The sequence below is a fragment of the Somniosus microcephalus genome, chromosome 26 (genome assembly GCF_052327205.1).
Source record: "Somniosus microcephalus isolate GS21.2 chromosome 26, FLI_Smic_1.0, whole genome shotgun sequence".
Taxonomy (NCBI): Eukaryota; Metazoa; Chordata; class Chondrichthyes; order Squaliformes; family Somniosidae; genus Somniosus; species Somniosus microcephalus.
The window spans coordinates 2,472,188-2,492,072 of record NC_141012.1 but is presented as its reverse complement, the minus strand read 5'-3'; the positions used below and the strand labels follow the sequence as shown (position 1 = coordinate 2,492,072).

General features: G+C 47.2%; 1 protein-coding gene across 1 annotated transcript; it reads left to right on the top strand.

Moving 5' to 3' along the window:
* Nucleotides 1-13,816: 13,816 nt before the first annotated feature.
* Nucleotides 13,817-17,736, top strand: rnf26 (ring finger protein 26). The gene has a single exon (XM_085967660.1). It carries the CDS (start codon nucleotides 13,998-14,000, stop codon nucleotides 15,396-15,398), a length of 1,401 nt encoding a protein of 466 aa, XP_085823786.1. The 5' UTR covers nucleotides 13,817-13,997; the 3' UTR covers nucleotides 15,399-17,736.
* Nucleotides 17,737-19,885: the final 2,149 nt, after the last annotated feature.

Below are 19,885 nucleotides of genomic sequence, written 5' to 3'. Positions count from 1 at the left end.
GTGCCAGGCAATGCCTAGCTCCAATAAGCGAGCGTTTAACCACCTCCCCTTGACATTAAATGGCATTACCATCGCCGAATCCCCCACTATCAACATCCTGGGGGTCACCATTAACCAGAAACTTAACTGGACCAGCCATATAAATACTGTGGCAACAAGAGCAGGTCAGAGGCTGGTTATTCTGCGGTGAGTGTCTCACCTCCTGACTCCCCAAAGCCTTTCCACCATCTACAAGGCACAAGTAAGGAGTGTGATGGAATACTCTCCACTTGCCTGGATGAGTGCAGCTCCAACAACACTCAAGAAGCTCGACACCATCCAGGATAAAGCAGCCCGCTTGATTGGCACCCCATCTACTACCTTAAACATTCACTCCCTCCACCGCTGGCGTACCGTGGCTGCAGTGTGTACCATCTACAAGATGCACTGCAGCAACTCACCAAGGCTTCTTCGGCAGCACCTCCCAAACCCGCGACCTCTTCCACCTAGAAGGACAAGGGCAGCAGGCGCATGGGAACACCACCACCTGCAAGTTCCCCTCCAAGTCACACACCATCCTGACTTAGAAGTATATCGCCGATCCTTCATCGTCACTGGGTCAAAATCCTGGAACTCCCTACCTAACAGCACTGTGGCAGTACCATCACCACACGGACTGCAGCAGTTCAAGAAGGTGGCTCACCACCACCTTCTCAAGGGGCAACTAGGGATGGGCAATAAATGCTGGCATTGCCAGCGATGCCCTGATCCCATAAACGAATAAAAAAAAAGTAAACTGGTGATCAAGAGGTTCATGTTTCCCTTTTTAAAAATTGATTTCAATTGATTTCTCATGCAATGGTTTAACGACACCTAACATAAAAGGGAATCCAAAAGTCTTCTATAGGAATATAAATAGTAAACGGGTAGTAAGAGGAGGGGTAGGGCCGATTAGGAACCAAAATGGAGACCTACGCATGGAGGCAGAGGGCATGGCTGAAGTACTAAATGAGTACTTTGTCTCTGTCTTTACAAGGAAAAAGATGCTGTCAAAGTCATAGTGAACAAGGAGACAGTTGAGATACTGGATGGGATAAAAATTGATAAAGAGGAGGTACTCGAAAGGCTGGCTGTACCTAAGGTAGATAAGTCACCAGGACCGGATGGAATTAATCTTAGAATGCTGAGGGAAGTAAAGGTGGAAATTGCAGAGGTACTGGCCATAATCTTCCAATCCTCCTTAAAAACAGGGGTGGTGCCAGAGGAATGGAGAATTGCAAATGTTACACCCTTGTTCAAAAAAGGGTGTAAGGATAAATCCAGCAACTACAGGCCAGTCAGTTTAACCTCGGTAGTGGGGAAGTTTTGAGAAACAATAATCCGGGACAAAATTAACAGTCACTTGGACAAGTGTGGATTAATTAAGGAAAGCCAACATGGATTTGTTAAAGGCAAATTGTGTTTAACTAACTTGATTGAATTTTTTGATGAGGTAACAGAGAGGGTTGATGATGGCAATGCGGTTAATGAGGTGTACATGGACTTCCAAAAGGCGTTTGACAAAGTGCCGCATAATAGACTTGCCAGCAAAGTTGAAGCCCATGGAATAAAAGGGACAGTGGACATGGATACGAAATTGGCTAAGTGACAGGAAACAAAGTAGTGATGAACGGTTGTTTATCGGACTGGAGGAAGGTATACAGTGGTGTTTCCCAGGGGTCGGTACTAAGACCACTGCTTTTCTTGATATATATTAATGATTTGGACTTGGGTGTACAGGGCACAATTTCAAAATTTGCAGATGACACAAAACTTGGAAGTATAGTGAACAGTGAGGAGGAGAGTGATAGACTTCAGGTAGACATAGACAGGCTGGTGAAATGGGCGGACATGTGGCAGATGAAATTTAATGCAGAAAAGTGCAAAGTGATACATTTTGGTAGGAAGAACGAGGAGAGGCAATATAAACTAAAGGGTACCATTCTAAAGAGAGTGCATGAACAGAGAGATCTGGGGGTATATGTGCACAAATCGTTGAAGGTGGCAGAGCAGGTTGAGAAAGTGGTTAAAAAAGCATACTGGATACTGGGTTTCATAACAGAGGCAAAAGGCTGGATTTTGCCATTGGGGCGGGCTGGGGGCATGTCAGGTGGTTTTCGTGTCAGGAACCTGACTCCGAAGTGAAGTAGGAAAAAAGTGCAATTTTCCCCTAATTGGGCACTTGATATCCAGCGTGTGGAAGCCTCTGGCCCAATTAGTCTTTCCATCCTGAAAGTTATCTCCGATGACGTCATCAGTGCTGCTGGAGACTGAAAACGCTTTGGACATTGTATGAAGGACTTCACTTACCGACCATGTCCACCAGCACGCAAAAATGTGCACCTCGATTTGATGAGCCCTCCCTCCAAGCTCTGGTGCAGGGAGCAAGATCTAATAAGGAGGTGCTCTTCCCTTCCTCAGGGAGAAAAAAGCCACCCCAGCAGACTAAAGCTGTGTGGCTGCAAGTGGCCCAGGAGGTCAACTCCATCTCTATGTGCCGCAGAACCTGGCTGCCGTGCAGGAAGAGGTTTCATGACCTTCTCCACACAGGAAAAGTGAGTATGACATTCCCATCATCCTCAATCTGATCCCCATCGCTTCTCCTCACCAGCACTCTGCTTTGCCAACCTCTTCCTCCACATCCCACTTGACACTTACATCCCTGCACCCTTACCCATTCCCTCTCTCTCTATGGTCACATTCACTTAACTATTCGACCATGCAGCCCTCACGCTCTCTATCACTGTGACGCAATGACAACTTACAACACACAGGGAGGGCCCTTTGTCTCCTTCTAAGCATCTATGCTATGGAATCTCTACACTCACTCCTTCATTCTCACTCAAACTCCACTTGTGTCCCTCATTGCAGGAAAAGAGAGCCCACAATAAGAGGGAAAGAGCGAGGACAGGAGGAGGGCCACCCTCAGTAGCCCAGCTCACCCCCTGGGAGGAGGCGGCCCTGGAAATCGCCGGGATCGAGGAGGATTCGCAAGTGGGGGACGGACAGGCGGGCGCATCACAGCAAGCTGGTGACAGAATAGTTTGGCATCTCTCTCATTGACATTGCATGAGTCGCTGATAATGAATCTGATGCTCTAACAGATTGACTTATGATCATCTGCACTATTCAATGTGCATGTAACCTTGACCTCACATCTCTAACTCTTTCCCTTTACTCCCCCACAGGACCATCGACAGCCCCCGTCCCCACTGTCCAGGATGAAGAGCCTGAGCTTCCAGACTCCTCAGAGGAAGCTGCAACCTCTGATGGCGCAGCGTCAGCAGAATTAAGCGCACACATCACCAGCGCAGACACTCACACCTCGGTGGGACCTTCGGGACATAGAGTTGTCACCTGGTGTATCACAGCTCACAAGTGAGCATCAGTAGATGGTGGAGATAGGGACAGTAGTGGAGAGACCTCGTCGGAGGGCGCAGGTCGCTCCCAGCTTGGCTCCGCTGCATGTCGACCCTGTGCCTCCGAGTCCATCCCGAAGGAGAGCGGTGTTGGAACTCCAGGAACAGGTGCAGGAGTCTCTGGCAGGTTTGGTCTCCAGGGTCGCTGCGAGTGTGGAGCGAATGGAGGAGTCCATCGCTAACATGAGCAGAGCCTTTGTGGCGGCGTTGGCGCATGAACGCATCACCACAGAAAGGATGGCAACCTCCGTGGAAAGGATGGCTACCTCCATGGTAAGGCTGGCTACCCATAGAGGAGAGAATGGCTACGGTAGAGGAGAGGATGGCTACGTCCATGGAGGAGCTTAGTCGCCAGGGTATGGAAAACATGGTAATTGTTCAGAATAGACTGATATCTCTTGAGGAGCGATGGTCAGCTATTGAGCAAACAAACCAGACCTTCATGCAAGTCCTCTGTAGTAGGACTTCCAGTGCAGAAACGGGTCCTCATGGCTCCCCTGCAGTGCAGCAAGGTGCTGTCAAGCCACTTGCTAGCTCTAAAGTGGGGCTGACCCATGAGAGGGGTGTTGGCGGCATACAACAAGGAAGTTGGGGCTCCTCTCCAAGCGCTCACACGACCATGCCACTCGGTCAGAGCCCCACCAGAGTCCTCACCCAACTGAGATCGGTGTCTCATCCCCTGCACAGTCGCAGGAGCAGCAGACTGTTGCCGAGCCCTCACAGGTTCACAACCCCAGAGGATGCCCGTTAAAGGTGTCAAGACAGGAGCAGCAAGAAAGTGATTAAGGGGCCTCCACATCTGCTGAAGCACCACGTAGGAGCATGCGTAAGAAGAAGATAATGCACAAGTAGTCACAAGGGTAGTCACTTGGGTGTAATGTGTTTAATTTTGAAAAGCAATCAGTTGCTTATTGTCATAAAAAATTCTGATGGCAAACTGTTGCAGTTGTGGCGTGTGTCATTTTGCTAATGGGACTTCCACATTGAGGGCTTAGGGCGACTTGCAATTGTCAGTATGGTGGTCAGAGTGATAGGAATCCGCAGGTTCTTGGCCATTGTCGATGGTCTGATGAGAAGGTGCGAGGCAAAAGTGTTTGATTGTGCAGGCTAAGCAAATCTGGCCATGATGAGTGCGTCCTTTGCATCCCGGGCAGCAATGTGGTCACGCGCTGGCGCCTTCTGGCCTGTGCAACTTTAGGTGGGTGAGCAGCAGCTTGGTGCTCCTGTTGTTGCTGCTGCTGTTGGTGGTGCTGTTGTTCATGGTTCTGCTGCTGCCACGGCTGGTCTTCGTCCGAATCTGATGTCCAGGAGGAAAGAAAATAAATGGTTCCCATGCTTCTGGTATATGCCTCAGTTGAGGAAGCACTCAGTCAAGGTGGGAAGAGGGGTTTCCCAGGAGGTCACACTGGAGATGGGTGTCAGGCTCCAAACTTCCACAACAATGGGTATGCCTGCTAAAAGTTCCCCCAGACCTGAGACAACAAAGTTCTGCCACCTGCAAATGATGATTGCTGAAAACTCCTTTTTAATGGTGGAGCTGCAGCTGTTAGTAAGCAGTCCACTTGTGAGGCCGTCAGGATTCACTGGCGTGCAGGGCATGTGAAAAGTGGTAAAATCAGAAAGGCCTCTCAAAAAGGGATTATAGAAGCAATTAAGTGGTTGTTAAGGGCCTATGGCGGGATGGAAACGGGGTCAGAAAACACACATTTGGGAAAATTGCTTGGAGGCGGGATCGGGCCCGCCCTCCATTTTTGCAATTTTACCACCTCACACACCTCCAATCCCGCTTCCTCGGGCCTGGCAAAATTGAGCCCATAGAGTACAAAAGCAAGGAAGTTATGATGAACCTGTATAAAACACTGGTTTGGCCTCAACTGGAGTGTTGTGTCCAATTCTGGGCACCGCACTTTAGGAAGGATGTGAAGGCCTTGGAGAGGGTGCAGAAAAGATTTACAAGAATGGTTCCAGGGATGAGGGACTTCAGTTACGTGGATAGACTGGAGAAACTGGGTTTGTTCTCCTTAGAGCAGAGAAGGTTGAGAGGAGATTTGATAGACGTGTTCAAAATCATGAGAAGTCTAGACAGAGTAGATAGAGAGAAACTGTTCCCATTTCGGGTGGGATATGTGTCGGTGCAGGCTCGATGGGCCGAAATGGCCTCTATCTGCACTGTGGGGTTTCTGTGATTCTGTGATTCTGTGATTGGTGGAAGGGTCGAGAACCAGAGGACACACATGTAAGCATGTAAGGTGGCAGAAGAACCAAAGGCGACATGAGGAAAAACTTTTTTACGCAGTGAGTGGTGAGAATCTGGATTGCACTGCCTGAAAGGGAGGTGGAGGGAGATTCAATCATGGCTTTCAAAAGGGAATTGGATAAGTAACTGAAGGAAAAAGATTTGCAGGGCTACGGGGAAAGGGTGGGGGAGTGGGACTAGCTGAAGAGCTCTTGCAGAGAGCCAGCACGGGCTCAATGGGCCGAATGGCCTCCTTCTGTGCTGTAACCATTCTATGATTCTATCTATGCCACAGTCTTTATGTGGTGTTTACAGTCACAGTCCCTCCAGATCTGATCCTGTGCTTTAAGAATGACTCACCAGGGAGTGAATCCAATATCTGATATGCAGGCTCATGCACTGACACTGCTAGCTGCAAGACGGTGCATCCCCATTCCCCTCCCCTCCAGCACCATGGTGGAGTACACCTTCCACACAGCAAACAGCTGGGTGAAACATCTGTGGACCTATGGCAGCCAGCTAAGGTGGGAGTGCCAGGCAGACTGCCACCACACAAGACCCAGACAAATGTCCTAAAAAGTAAGAAGGGAGTGGACAAACAAATGTCTCCTAATGTGCCACAACAGACAATGCTCCAACCCTACAAGGGCCACCAGTGGACTCGATACCTCCTGACCCAGCAAAACCCAAAAGCCATCACCAAGTTATCCCAAATAACACATTGCCCGAGAACGCCGCGCCAATCCTTCAGACCCGTCCTTCGGCTTCCTGCTGACATTACTGCCGGAAAGAGCGGGTTGCACAAGAGATTCTGTGCTCTGCTCAATTAAATCAACACCAAAATGCCTGCTCTTTTTGCGGGCGGCCGTTAACCTTGGCCGTGGGGGCACTGCCTGTTTTTAGGCTTAATCGAATTTCTAGGCCATTTCTAGGTAAAGGAAGGCTGATCAAGCTGATGCCTCAATGCGAGATTTGTATTTTTCACATCAGCTGTTCTCTTTTCCCTTTAATTTTCTCTGCTTCTCTCCTGAAGGCACTGATTCATTCTGGAGTATTGTTCCATGGATGTGGCGTTCCTCTCCAGCTTCACCCAAATAACAATTATTCATGTGTGAGTCTAGGTAGTAAATGTTCACAGGCTATTCACTGTGGGAGCGTCACAGCTGAGCCCAATCCTGTTCTCACCCTCCATTCACACAGACAGCGTGGGGTCACTGTGTAACGATCATGAACAAAAACCTTGGTTGATTTCCCCCGAGACCAACTGTAGTACCCCAACTGTTGCCTTGTCTGAGGTTTGCTAGCTCAACGCAAAGCAGGGATTGAACATGGGTCACCCCTGATCTGCATAGCCCAATTTCACACAGGGAGGTGCATTTGCCTGCATGGGTCATCAGGAAACTATCCTTACATTTTCTCATATTTAGAGATGGGAGCATGCAGATGCCACTTTTATCAAAATTCTACTGTAGATGGTCAAGATATTTGTTGATTCTCTCATACATTTCTTCACCTAAAGGTGGATTTTGGCAGGTCTAGGGAACCACAACTCCTGAAACCCAATCCAACCATTGGCGCAGTCTCGACCTTCAGGCATCCCTCTCCTGAAGATGCACCCATTGCTCTGTATTACAACAATGTAATCCTGCACGGTTAATGTTCAGTTGATTTGGCCACAAGGCCTACAAGAGATATAATTGCAAAATACTGCGGATGCTGGAAATCTGAAATAACAACAGAAAATGCTGGAAATACTCAGCAGGCCAGGCAGCATCCGTGGAGAGAGAAACAGAGTTAACGTTTCAGGTCTGGGACTCTTCATCAGAACTGGAAAAAGCTGGAGATGTAACAGATATTAAGCAGGTGCAGAGACAGGGGGGTGGGGGGGGGGGTGGGAGTGGAGGAAGAAATAGAAAGAACATCCTGTACTTTTGTAAGAGGCAGGAAAGATAAAATGTTGCAAATGGGAATGGAAAAAATCATACTGCATGAAAAATGGGGGCAGGGATAATTATCTGAAATTGTTGAACACAATGTTGAGTCCGACAGGCTGCAAAGTGCCCAATCGAAAGATGAGGTGCTGTTCCTCAAGCTTACGTTGAGCTTCATTGGAACAATGCAATAGCCCGAGGACAGAGATCAGAGTGGGAGTGAAGCGGTGAATTAAAGTGACAGGCGACCGGAAGCTCAGGGTCATCCTTATGGACTGAACGGAGGTGTTCCGCAAAGCGGTCACCCAATCTGCGTTTGGTCGCCCCAATGTAGAGGAGACCGCATCGTGACCAGCGAATACAGTATATTAAATTGCAAGAAGTACAAGTAAATCGCTGTTTCACCTGGAAGGGGTGTTTGGGGCCCTGGACAGTGGGAAGGGAGGAGGTAAAAGGGCATGTGTTGCATCTCCTGCGCTTGTACGGGAAGGTGCCAGGTGAAGGAGCAGGGCTGTTGGGGGTGATTGAGGAGTGGACCAGGGTGTCGCGGAGGGAGCGGTCCCTTCAGAATGCTGAAAGGGGAGGTGAGGGGAAGATGTGTTTGGTGGTAGTATGATTTTTGCCATTCCCATTTGCAACATTTTATCTTTCCTGCCTCTTACAAAAGTACAGGGTGTTCTTTCAATTTCTTCCTCCCCTCCTAACCCCCGTCTCTGCACCTGCTTAATATCTGTTACATCTCCAGCTTTTTCCAGTTCTGACGAAGGGTCCCAGACCTGAAACGTTAACTCTGTTTCTCTCTCCACGGATGCTGCCTGGCCTACAAGAGATATGTTTGGCTACAATTGTTGCCACAGAGAAACAAATACTGGAATCGTCCCAAGAGTTCCAAGTCTGTGCAGCGCCTCCATTAACAGCACTATATCATAAGTTTTAAACCTAATTTCCTTAAGAATTTTGGGCTCCTGGAGGTGGGAAATAGAACACTTTCATTTTTGCACACCCATTATCAGCATCAAGCACTGTCATCTTTATATGCAGACTACAAATTCCTCTACTCGCTGCAAAAATATGCCTCATCCACAATCTCAGAAGAATGCTCCATACTGCACCAGTCTGTGACCTCATTGAGAAAGCCACAAAATGGCAAATTCGGGGTGGTTTTGTGCTTTAGGTCTGTGCCTATTAGGAACTGGATTGAGACTTTTGACACTCATTTTATGTAGGCCCTTTCCTGCCAGCAGATAAAAGAGAGTCTGGATTGGATTTAAAGACCAGGGTCTAATCCACTGTACCACCCAGTCCCATACAAATCAAGTCTTAATGAAAGAAAGCATTTGGCCCATCCTTCTTACAAAGGGGCTCAAAGTTGGAGAGTGTAATAGTTCCTAGGAAAAGAAATTGTTCAATTTGGATTTGGATCCCATTACATATTGCTGCCCAATAAAGATAGCAGGTACCTTAAGGAAAACAATAAGGGCCAGAAAGAAAGCAGTTAATCATCTTCTTCTTCTTAGGCAGTCCCTCAGAACCGAGGATGACTTGCTTCCACATTAAAAATGAGTTCTCAGGTGACTGATGAATCCAATGCGGGACCTACAGTCTCTGTCACAGGTGGGGCAGACGGTGGTTGAAGGAGCAGGTGGGTGGGGTGCTTGGGTTGACGTGCGCTGCTTGTACTTGGCTTCTGCTTGTTCCCAGTGAAGAGACTCGATGTGTTCGGCGCCTTCCCGGATGCTTCTCCACTTTGTACGGCCTTGGGCCAGGGATTCCCAGGTGTCAGTGGGGATGTTGCACTTTTCCAAGGAGGCTTTGAGGGTGTCCTTGAAGCGTTTCCTCTGCCCACCTGGGGCTCTCTTGCCATGATGGAGCTCCGAGTAGAGCGCTTGTTTTGGGAGTCTCGTATCGGGCATGCGGACGATGTGACCCATCCATCGGAGCTGATCGAGCGTGGTCAAAGCTTCGATGCTGAGGATGTTGGCCTGAGCGAGAACACTGATGTTGGTGCGCCTATCCTGCCGATGGATTTGCAGGATCTTGCGGAGGCAGCGTTGATGGTACCTCTCCAGTGCTTTGAGGTGCCTGCTGTACATGGTCCATGTCTCTGAGGTATACAGCAGGGCGGGTATCACTGCTGCTCTGTAGACCATGAGCTTAGTGCCAGGTTTGAGGTCCTGGTCTTCAAACACTCTTCCTCAGGTGACCGAAGGCTGCGCTGGCACACTGAAGGCAGTGTTGGACTTCGTCATCGACATCTGCCCTTGTTGACAGTAGGCTCCCGAGGTATGGAAAGTGGTCCATGTTGTCCAATGCCTTGTCATGGATTTTGATAATCGGGGGGGCAGTACTGTGTGGCGGGGGCAGGTTGGTAGAGGACCTTTGTCTTACGGATGTTTAGTGTAAGGCCTATGCTCTCGTACGCTTCGGTGAAGGTGTTGATGATGGTTTGGAGTTCGACCGCCGAGTGTGCGCAGACGCAAGCGCTGTCTGCATACTGTAATTCGACGACAGATGATGGGATGACCTTGGATCTGGGCTGGAGGCGACGGAAGTTGAACAGCTTCCCGTTTGTTCAGTAAATTAGCTCCACTTCAGCGGGGAGCTTATTGAGGGTGAGATGGAGCATTGCAGCAAGTTAGATCGAGAAGAGTGTTGGTGCGTATGTGAATTGGGTCTATGATGGAACTGTTGGTCAGGATCACGGCTTGTATGTCGTCGTGAAGCAGGCGGAGGATGGTGACAAACTTTTGAAGGCAGCCGAATTTGAGGAGGACACTCCATAATCCCTCACGGTTGACAGTGTCGAAGGCCTTTGTGAGATCAAAGAAGGCCATGTACAGCGGTTGGTGCTGTTCCCTGCATTTCTCTTGTAATTGACGCGCAGTGAAGATCATGTCCATTGTGCTCCGTAGTGGGTGGAATCCGCATTGCGACTCTGGGAGGAGCTCTTCGGCCACTGGGAGAAGGCGATTGAGGAGGATTCTTGCGATGACTTTCCCTGTGACAGACAGTAGGGAAACTCCTCTGTAATTACTGCAATCGGACTTATCACCTTTCTTGAAGATGGTCACAATTACGGCATGTCTGAGATCCCCTGGCATTCTCTCCTCCTTCCAGATAAGAGAAATAAGTTCATGAATTCGCGCCAGTAGTGCTTCTCCGCCATGTTTTAGTTCCTCGGCAGGGATTCCATCTGCTCCTGAGGCCTTGTTGTTCTTCAGTTGTCGGATGGCCTTTTCAACCTCATGCCAGGCTGGGGTTGTGCTGCGATGGTGGCGGGTAGCATGCTGCGGGATGGAGTTGAGGACACTCGCGTCAAAGACAGAGTCTCGGTTAAGGAGATCTTCGAAGTGCTCCTTCCAGCGGGCACTGATTGCCTCTCTGTCCTTGATGAGTACCTCTCTGTTCTTGGCCCGCAGTGGGGTAGGACTTTGGGTGCTTGGGCCGTAGATGGTCTTGACTGCGCTAAAGAATCCACGCACGTCATGGTTGTTGGCTAGCTGCTGGCTAGCCGACAAGCAGTTAATAATCCAGAACTGACTCACGTTTCAACTTTGCTTACGCATAGGATAAAATTACTCCCTGCAATTTCATCATTTCAACTCCGTCTATTCCTCTCTCCTTTCATTGTTGTTCCACTCTACTGCTGCTCCACTCTAGAACCTAATGGACTACAACACTGTAGCAGGAATTCTCTGACCTACACTCCCTTTGAGTCCAGCTCTTCACCTGAAGCGCAGGATCACTGAATTTATCTATAAGTTTATAAATGTTGTAATATTATAAAAATAGTGGCCCTAATATTTATGGGTAGGATAGGAGGGTGCGGGGATGGCTAAAAATGACCGAAGAACCCAGCAAGGCAGGGGACGTGGAGTTCCTGCCGAACTTAATGGTGGCAGGAGGCCGGACTCCTGGGAAAGCCATGCAGCAACAGTCAATTTTAAATGGGGTTCCCAATTGCGCTGTGGGAGCCCGATTTAAATATGTTAATTAAGTGACCTGTTTCTCCACAGTGGGACATTTGGACACCCTGATATCCATCGCCATAAAAAAGGCAGCATGCACAGCATGTTGGGGACATGTTCCCTGTATTTAACTCTTTAATCCCCCCACCCAAAGCTTTCCCGTCTATCATTGGAGGTTAATATCGAGGCCAATATGTCTAATGTCCATTTTATCCATCACACTTAACTTTTCATAATTTATATTTCATAAAACCTATCTATAAAATTGTCTTTTGCGTCTTTGCGTACCTAAAGAAAAGAAAGACTTGCATTTCTATAGCGCCTTTCACGACCACCGGACGTCTCAAAGCGCTTTACAGCCAATGAAGTACTTTTTGAAGTGCTGTCACTGTTGTAATGTGGGAAACATCGATGTTTTATACTCAGAGCCTTTGGCCTCTCTCAAAGCCTACGGTTGGAGTTGATATTCTTCTGAAAACTATCAATCTACTAGCTGAGGAGAAAGAACAATTATATCCATGTCTGTACATCCCAAAATGCTGCTGCCTGTGCATTAGTAGAATCTCCCAATATGCATCAGAATGGAGTGTGTTCCCTTAGGCTATAACAGTAATAACATTTATTTTTTACAAATAAGTTTAAAACAAGCTGGAGCAGAAATTTTAGAACTTTTTTTAACAGGAAAAATATTTACAAGCACTTATTTTTACTTGACAGAGAGGGGCCACTATGGAGGGGAAAGAGAGGGGGAAAGAATCATCTAAGCAGTAACAGCACCTGCCTTTTTTGTTCACAGTGATAATTCAAAAACAATTCTTCATATAAACGTTTTTTTATGTAGCTTTGGTGTATAATGGAAAGTAACTTATTTTGCAGGAACCGATTTAAAAAAACACTTGTTTCACCATCTCCATGCACAGCTGTTTTAAACCTTTCCAAATTCTTACACTTGTGATGTGCACCCTCTCCCACTTCCGTTCTGTTACCCTGTTGTTACAATCTGGAATGCACTGCCTGAAAGGATGGTGAAGCAGATTCAATAGTAATTTACAAAAGGAAATTGGATAAATACTTAAAAAGGAGACATTTGCAGGGCGATGGGGAAAGAGCCAGGGGAGTGAGACAAATTGGATAGCTCTTTCACCGGTACAATAGGCCGAATAGCCTCCTTCTATGTTGTATGATTCTATATAGATGTTGGGTGATGACTGAATCAGGCTCTAGTATGATGCCCTACCTGGTTGAAGAACCCTTTGCCATTCACTGTCTAGGCTCACACGTGAAAAATGATCACTTAGGTGACATATCAGAGGCAGCAAGCAAGGAATTTATCCCAGCTGTAGCAAGTGGGCTTGACAGGGTAGATGCTGGGAGGTTGTTCTTCTGGCTGGAGAGCCTAGAACTAGGGGTCATAGTCTCAGGATGAGGGATCGGCCATTTAGGACTGAGATGAGATATTTCTTCACTCAGAGGGTTGTGAATCTTTGGAATTCTCTATCCCAGAGGGCTGTGGATGCTGTGTCATTGAGCATAGACAAGACTAATATTGATAAATGTTTGGACACTAAGGGAATCAAGGGATATAGGGATAGTGTGGGAAGGTGGAGTTGATGTAGATCAGCTATGATCAATGTTCCCTTTAACTGGCTGTGCGGCCCATTCAAATTTTCGTGCATGCAGGATTTCTTCCATGTAAAAGCTGGTGAGCGGACTGCGCGGGTGGCCGTGCAGCTTAATGGGAGCACTGACCATGATCTTATTGAATGGCGGAGCAGGCTTGAGGGGCCGTATGGCTCCTGTTCCTAATTCTTATGTTCTTAAATCCCTTCAGATTAGAGAATAATACTTTTAAGAAGCAAAGGACTGAAATTAATAAGATGATGCTAACTTTATTGAAAAAAAAATTGTCTTTTTCAAGAGATCTTACGTTAAATACGTTTTGACATCTGAGTATTAACTGATAAATGTACTGCTTGAATTAAGCTCAGCTATTTTCCTCAGATACCAAATATTTATCACTACAAAACCTGGCTGAATTACGCATGGTAACACAACCTGAAATGAACGGTGACTCTTTTACAGTTATTGAGAATGAGATCCTGTATGACAACAATATTTCCTTTCTTGTCTTGGTGTCGCTTTGCAATGGGATGCCAAGCAAACACAATCGACCCTCTGACACCCGCATTTGGAGATGTATTTCAGCGGGGAAGGGGCGGGCTCTTTAAGCAGAATGTAGCTCTTGCTTTTGAGAAATGCCGATCGATAGTTGTGCGCTCCGCCTGCCGGCCTGCCTGCCGGTGGGTGTGCGCGCGCTGGGCTGCTTTGGGCTGTTTGTGTTTGAATCGTGTTGACGGTTGGTGGGGGCGGGGCCCGGGCCCGGGGGATCCAGCGAGGCACCGCCACCGGCTCCCCACTCAGGGCCATGGCCGGCTTTATCATCGTGCTCATCAGCGGCCTGGGCCGGGCCCTCGACCTGTTCTGCTTCTTACTGGACCTCAACTTCTGGCTGGTGTCTTCGGCGGTGGCTGCCGTGTCGGGCCTCCTACACCTGCTGCTCTGCATCCCCGGAGCCCTAGCCTGTTTCTTCGGCCTGTGCTACAACCTGCTGGGGCTGCTGATCCTGGGGGCGGCCGAGCTGTGCCACTGCGGCCTGCACCTCGTCCTCAGCCTGGCGTGCAGCTTGCTGAGGGTGGTGTGTGGCCTGGCGGAGAGCCTGAAGGTGGTGGGACACCTGCTGTCTTACCTGAGCTTGCGGGGACGCGAGGTGCTGCAAAGGGGCCTGGCCACCACCTTCTGTTCCGGCCATCTCTTCCTCAAACAGCTCTGGGATGCTGTGGGGATCTTGGCCAGCCTGGCTGCCTACTTTGTCAACACCGTCATCAACATGTTCCTCATTGGGACCCAGAACCTGTTTTCGGTTGCCGCAGTGCTGTGGGTTCCTTTGGTAAGGGCTTCGGAGGTCTTTGCTTCACTTCTCACCTATCTGTCCAGCAGCGTCCTTGGCAACGTGATCCTGCTGTGGACTCAATGCCAGTTTGTGATCGAAGTCCTGATCTCCCTCTTCAAAGTGCTGGCGGACGTGTTTCTTCTGAATCTATATGGGTTGGCAATCATCTTTGTTATCATCTCCAGTACAATGATCTACGCAAACCCAGAGATAATACTGAGGATTGTTAATCAGCTGACTCTGCACTTGAACACTGCGCCAAATCTTCACCGGGTCAGGAGGGATGTCACTCATGTTTGTAGGGTAGTGGTGGCCAGTCTGCAGCTGATAGTCAACTCGGAGACGTGGCGGCGAATGTACAGTCAACAACTGCAGAGATTGAACCCGGGCTATGTGAATATCTGGCCTCTTGACCAAAGAAGGCGGCACCAGGCTAATCCTACTAGGAACCTAGAGGACCAAACAACTGTAGACCAGCAACCGGCTATCCAGCTGGAACCGCAAATCGATCCCAACCCAGGCCAAGGAGATGACCGCCCTATGAGGGAACAACAGCTGGCCGTGGCTGAGACCTCTGTGTGTGGACTAGAAGCTGGAGATGGACCTTTCCGCTCGGTGGCGAAGCAGACAGGCAGTAAAGACGATAATGGCAATGTCACTGTGGAAAACGATCTCTGGATGCTCTTGAAGGAGCAAGAAGAACGAAAGAAATGTGTCATCTGTCAAGACCAGGCAAAATCTGTGTTGCTGCTCCCGTGCAGGCACTTGTGCCTCTGCCAAGGCTGCACGGGCATTCTCTTGCAGCAGCCCATCTACCAGCGCAACTGCCCACTTTGTCGACAGATGATATTACAAACCTTGGATGTGTATTTCTGATCGACCATTAGAATAAGCTTTGGTGGACAAGGGCCTGCTGTGTGTAGCAGATTAGTTTTAAAAATATGTTAGAATCCTTCATTGGGCCAATCATTGATGTGTTAGACGAGCCCAATTTCAAATTGCTATGCAAATCTTTAGCCATAGACTTCAGAATTCAGATGTAATTTTTTCTTTTCAACCATGACCTGTGCAAGCACTGTGCTGGAAAGGAATATTACTTTAAGAAAGTCTGTACATATTACTGGGACTTGGGAGCCTCAATTGCAGCACTTTATTGGGTAACCTGACAGAGTGGGAGCCAAAAACAGTGATCGGCTTTGTCGTGTCCAATTGCGGGCTTTGACTTCTGCCATTTTGGTCACTGAGTTTCAGAGTTGACTGTAGGAAACTGAAACCAATGTGTTTCTGTTGATTCAGTGACCAGCAACCACCTGGTTTACAGGGTGCAAGTGTTTTTTAATTTAATCAAGGAGTGTGGGGGGAGGGGGGTGAAATTATCTGCTTTGAGAGGCTGGTACTATAAATTCAATGAATGTTTAATTTTTATTAAAATGAGCTGTGAGTCAGGCCCCAATGATCCTATATTTCAGTATTGTTTGTACAGTGCATCCTATGTGTAATTTTCCTTGTTTAAAAGAAATCTTTTGTAAATTATTTTGAGATGGCTGACTCCTGGATCGTCTTTGACACATTTCAGAGACATTTGACGTTCCATCTCTAAAACTTTACTCTTCGAATGCTGCTCTGCCACCCAATGCGCTGCATATGTTGTGAGCAGTGTGGTGGGGGCAGTGCTGGAAGCTGAGGCTTAATGATGGAATATTTTCACACCAAGCTTTGGAAAAGCAGCTGAGTCAATGGCCCCAATTAGGAGGCGAGGCACCACATGAAAAAATCTGTTTGCATTTTTGAGTTTTCTTTTTTAACTTACCCTTTAAATAATCACAGCAATTCTTGACCAAATCCGCATGACAGATTAATGGGCCAAAGGAGAGTTTTATTTTATTTCTTGTGTTTTTTTTATTAACAATGCTGCTCACCAAAGATAGTGGCTCTGTCAAGTGGCTGTGCCTCCAGACATTTGTTTGAGGCACTGAATTTGGATCTAGTAACCAAATCCATTTCATTTGGGAACCACAAGTAGTTTTGAAAAATGGAGCTTTGAGGACATTCCTGTGTCTCTGTTGGAGTGGGGGCAAGGGATGGGATAGTTCTTGTGTTTTGACATCTGGGTATTAACTGATAAATGTACTGCTTGAATTAAGCTCAGCTATTTTCCTCAGATACCAAATATTTATCACTACAAAACCTGGCTGAATTACGCATGCTTTCTGCAACACAAATGTGACCTTACTGAGATGTGAAAGTGACGTGTACCCATCTTTCAGCTACTGTAACTTAATATAACAACTTGCACAAAGATTGTTTATAGTAACACAACCTGAAATGAACGGTGACTCTTTTAAAGTTATTGAGAATGAGATCCTGTATGACAACAATATTTCCTTTCTTGTCTTGGTGTCGCTTTGCAATGGAATGCCAAGCAAACACAATCGACCTCTGACATCCGCATTTGGAGATGCGTGACTGTAGCTGGTGGTTGGGGTGTTCTTTCTTTTACTTGGGACATTGCCGTGCGTCTGTTTGGCACTTCCCTGCAATGGCATGGCTGGGACTGGAAGCTCCTTGTGGGGAACTGCAGGTGTGGACCGACTGGACCAGATACACTGCATTAGGTTGCCTCACTCTGATTTTGGATTTACAGTCTTTATCTTTGTGGGCAGAGAGGCTCTGTTTAAAATAGGCAGTACATTTGCCAAGAGAGCCATTGGAGATGGGGTAAAACATTTAGTTCACTGCAGTAGTTATAGGACAGCTCACTATCTGTAGAGAAAGAGGAGGGCGCTGACAGAGATGTTCATTGGGTCAAAGATTTTCAAAGCAGCAGTAGGAGAGCCAGAGCCATTGTAATGTTATTACTTTCATCAAGATGCCTGGCTGGTGATGGCTGCCGATACGCACTTCAGAATGGGTTGGGTGGGACTTATTGCTAATGTGGTGGTTACTGTTGAGTACAGTGCGTTCATTAGAGAATCGCTCACTATAGTGCAGGGAGGACGTTCCAGGTTATTTATAAATGACGTGTTACCAGTCTTTTTTTAAAGGCCTATTTACTTTGTGTTTTTTGTGTAAGTTCTATGAACATTGTTTATTTTGTTTGATCTGTAATACTGACAGCTGATGTGTTAGTGCAGCGCAGTGAAGCTGAACTTATGTTTAACTCAGTGAGCGGAATGTGTGATTACTGTTAAAATAAAGAAATTTATGTATTTTTCATTTCTGGTTACTCTTATCCTGTCCACTTAGCACCAGCTAACATGACACAATGAAGGGTTTGAAAGCTAAGAAAAACCATGAGTCTATCATGTGTTTTACACTCTGCCTCTTTAGCTCCAGCCATCGTGTGATGCTACAGTAGTGTTACACAGCACATGCTGCTGGTGAAATTTAGTTTATGTGGTGGTCATAAAGATCTTGGGAAATCCATTTTTCCCTAAGTACTAAATATATCTATTTGTCTCCTCCCCTGACCCAAAGCTTTGTGTCAGCTTGCAAAGCTATTAGATCAGTTTGCTGTCCCATTGTAAACCGTGTTGGGTTTTGCAGGACAGTTATTCAGTTGTCCAATCCAGCATTTGCTCTTCATGATGAAGCTTTAAATTCTGACATAAGCTTGCTTAGTTGATAAAACATAGTGCCTAGTATTGTGCAGGGCTATACAGGTGAGGAAAGTCCTATATCTCACCCCACTCTGTGCTAAATTAGATCTAGATCTCACCTGCTACAATTGAACAGAAACAGTAAGTGGGTCAGGAATGGGCTGTGTACAATGTTAATCTTTCTCACATCATAACCTTCCTCAACCAATAGAAAAAGAGGCAGCAAAAGCTCGAGGAACTTCGGCTCAGGTGATCAGATGGAGTCCGAGCTTCGGACACTGTGATACATCAGGGAGGGGGAGAGTTACCTGGACACTTTGATCCAGGAGGCAGTCACACCCCTTAGGAGAAATACTTCAAATTTTGTCCGTGGTCAGGGACAGGAGGGTGTGACTACGAGTGAGGCAGGTATGGGCATCCAGAAGGTAGCATTGGAGGAGCCTCAGCCCTTGCACTTGTCCAACAGGTACGAGGTTCTTGCAGCCTGTGTGGACGAGAGCAGGGGGCCATTCAAGTTGGGGGAGCAAAAAGAAATGTAGTAGTGGTAGGGGACAGTATAATTAGGAGGATAGATATTGTTCTCTGCAGCCAAGAGCGTGAGTCCTGACAGCTGTGCTGCCTGCCCGGTGCCAGGGTTAAGGAAATCTCGGGGCTGGAGAGGAACTTGAAGTGGGAGGATCCAGTTGTCGTGGTCCATGTAGGAACCAACGACATAGGTAGGACTAAGAGAGGTTCTGCTGAGTGAGTTTGAGGAGCTAGAATCCAAATGAAAAAGCAGAACCACAAAGGTAATCTCTAGATTACTACCTGAGCCATGAGCAAATTGGCATAGGGTCAATAAGATCAGAGAGTTGAATGCGTGGCTCAAAGATTGGTGTGGGAGAAATGTGTTTTGACTCTTGGGGCACTGGCACCAGTACTGTGGAAAGAGGGAGCTGTTCAGTTGGGACGGGCTTGACTTGAACCATGCTGGGATCAGTGTCCTGGCGAATCGAATAATTAGGGCGGTAGATAGGGCTTTAAACTAAATAGTGGGGGGGAGGGTTCAGGTGAAGGGGAATTTAGAAAGTCAAAGAAAGGAGAAGGCAATAGTGCAGGGTAGCAATAGGGGTAATGAGAACCAGAGTGTGGCAGGAAGAGACAACGTACAAACTTAAGAGTGCACCAGCAAATAGAATCAGAGTAGAGAAAAATGGTAAAAAGACAAAATTAAAGGCTCTTTATCTGAATGCACGCAGCATTCGTAACAAGATAGATGAGTTGACAGCATAAATAGAAATAAATGGTTATGATCTGATTGCCATTACAGACACGTAGTTGCAAGGTGACCAAGGCTGGGAACTGAATATTCAGGGGTATTTGACATTTCGGAAGGATAGGCAGAAAGGAAAAGGAGGTGGGATAGCTCTGTTGATAAAGGATGAGATCAGTGCAGGGGTGAGAAATGATATTGGCTCACAAGATCAAGATGTAGAATCAGTTTGGGTGGAGATAAATAGAATGGGAAAGAAGTCACTGGTGGGAGTAGTCTATAGACCCTCTAACAGTAGCTACACTGTAGAACAGTATAAATTAAGAAATAATGGTGGCTTGCAAGAAAGGTACTGCAATAATCATGGGCGATTTTAATCTTCATATAGATTGGACAAATCAAATTGGCAAGGGTAGCCTTGAGGACGAGTTCATAGAATGTATTCGGGATGGTTTCTTAGAACAATATGTTGTGGAACCAACCAAGGAGCAGGCTATTTTAGATCTGGTAAT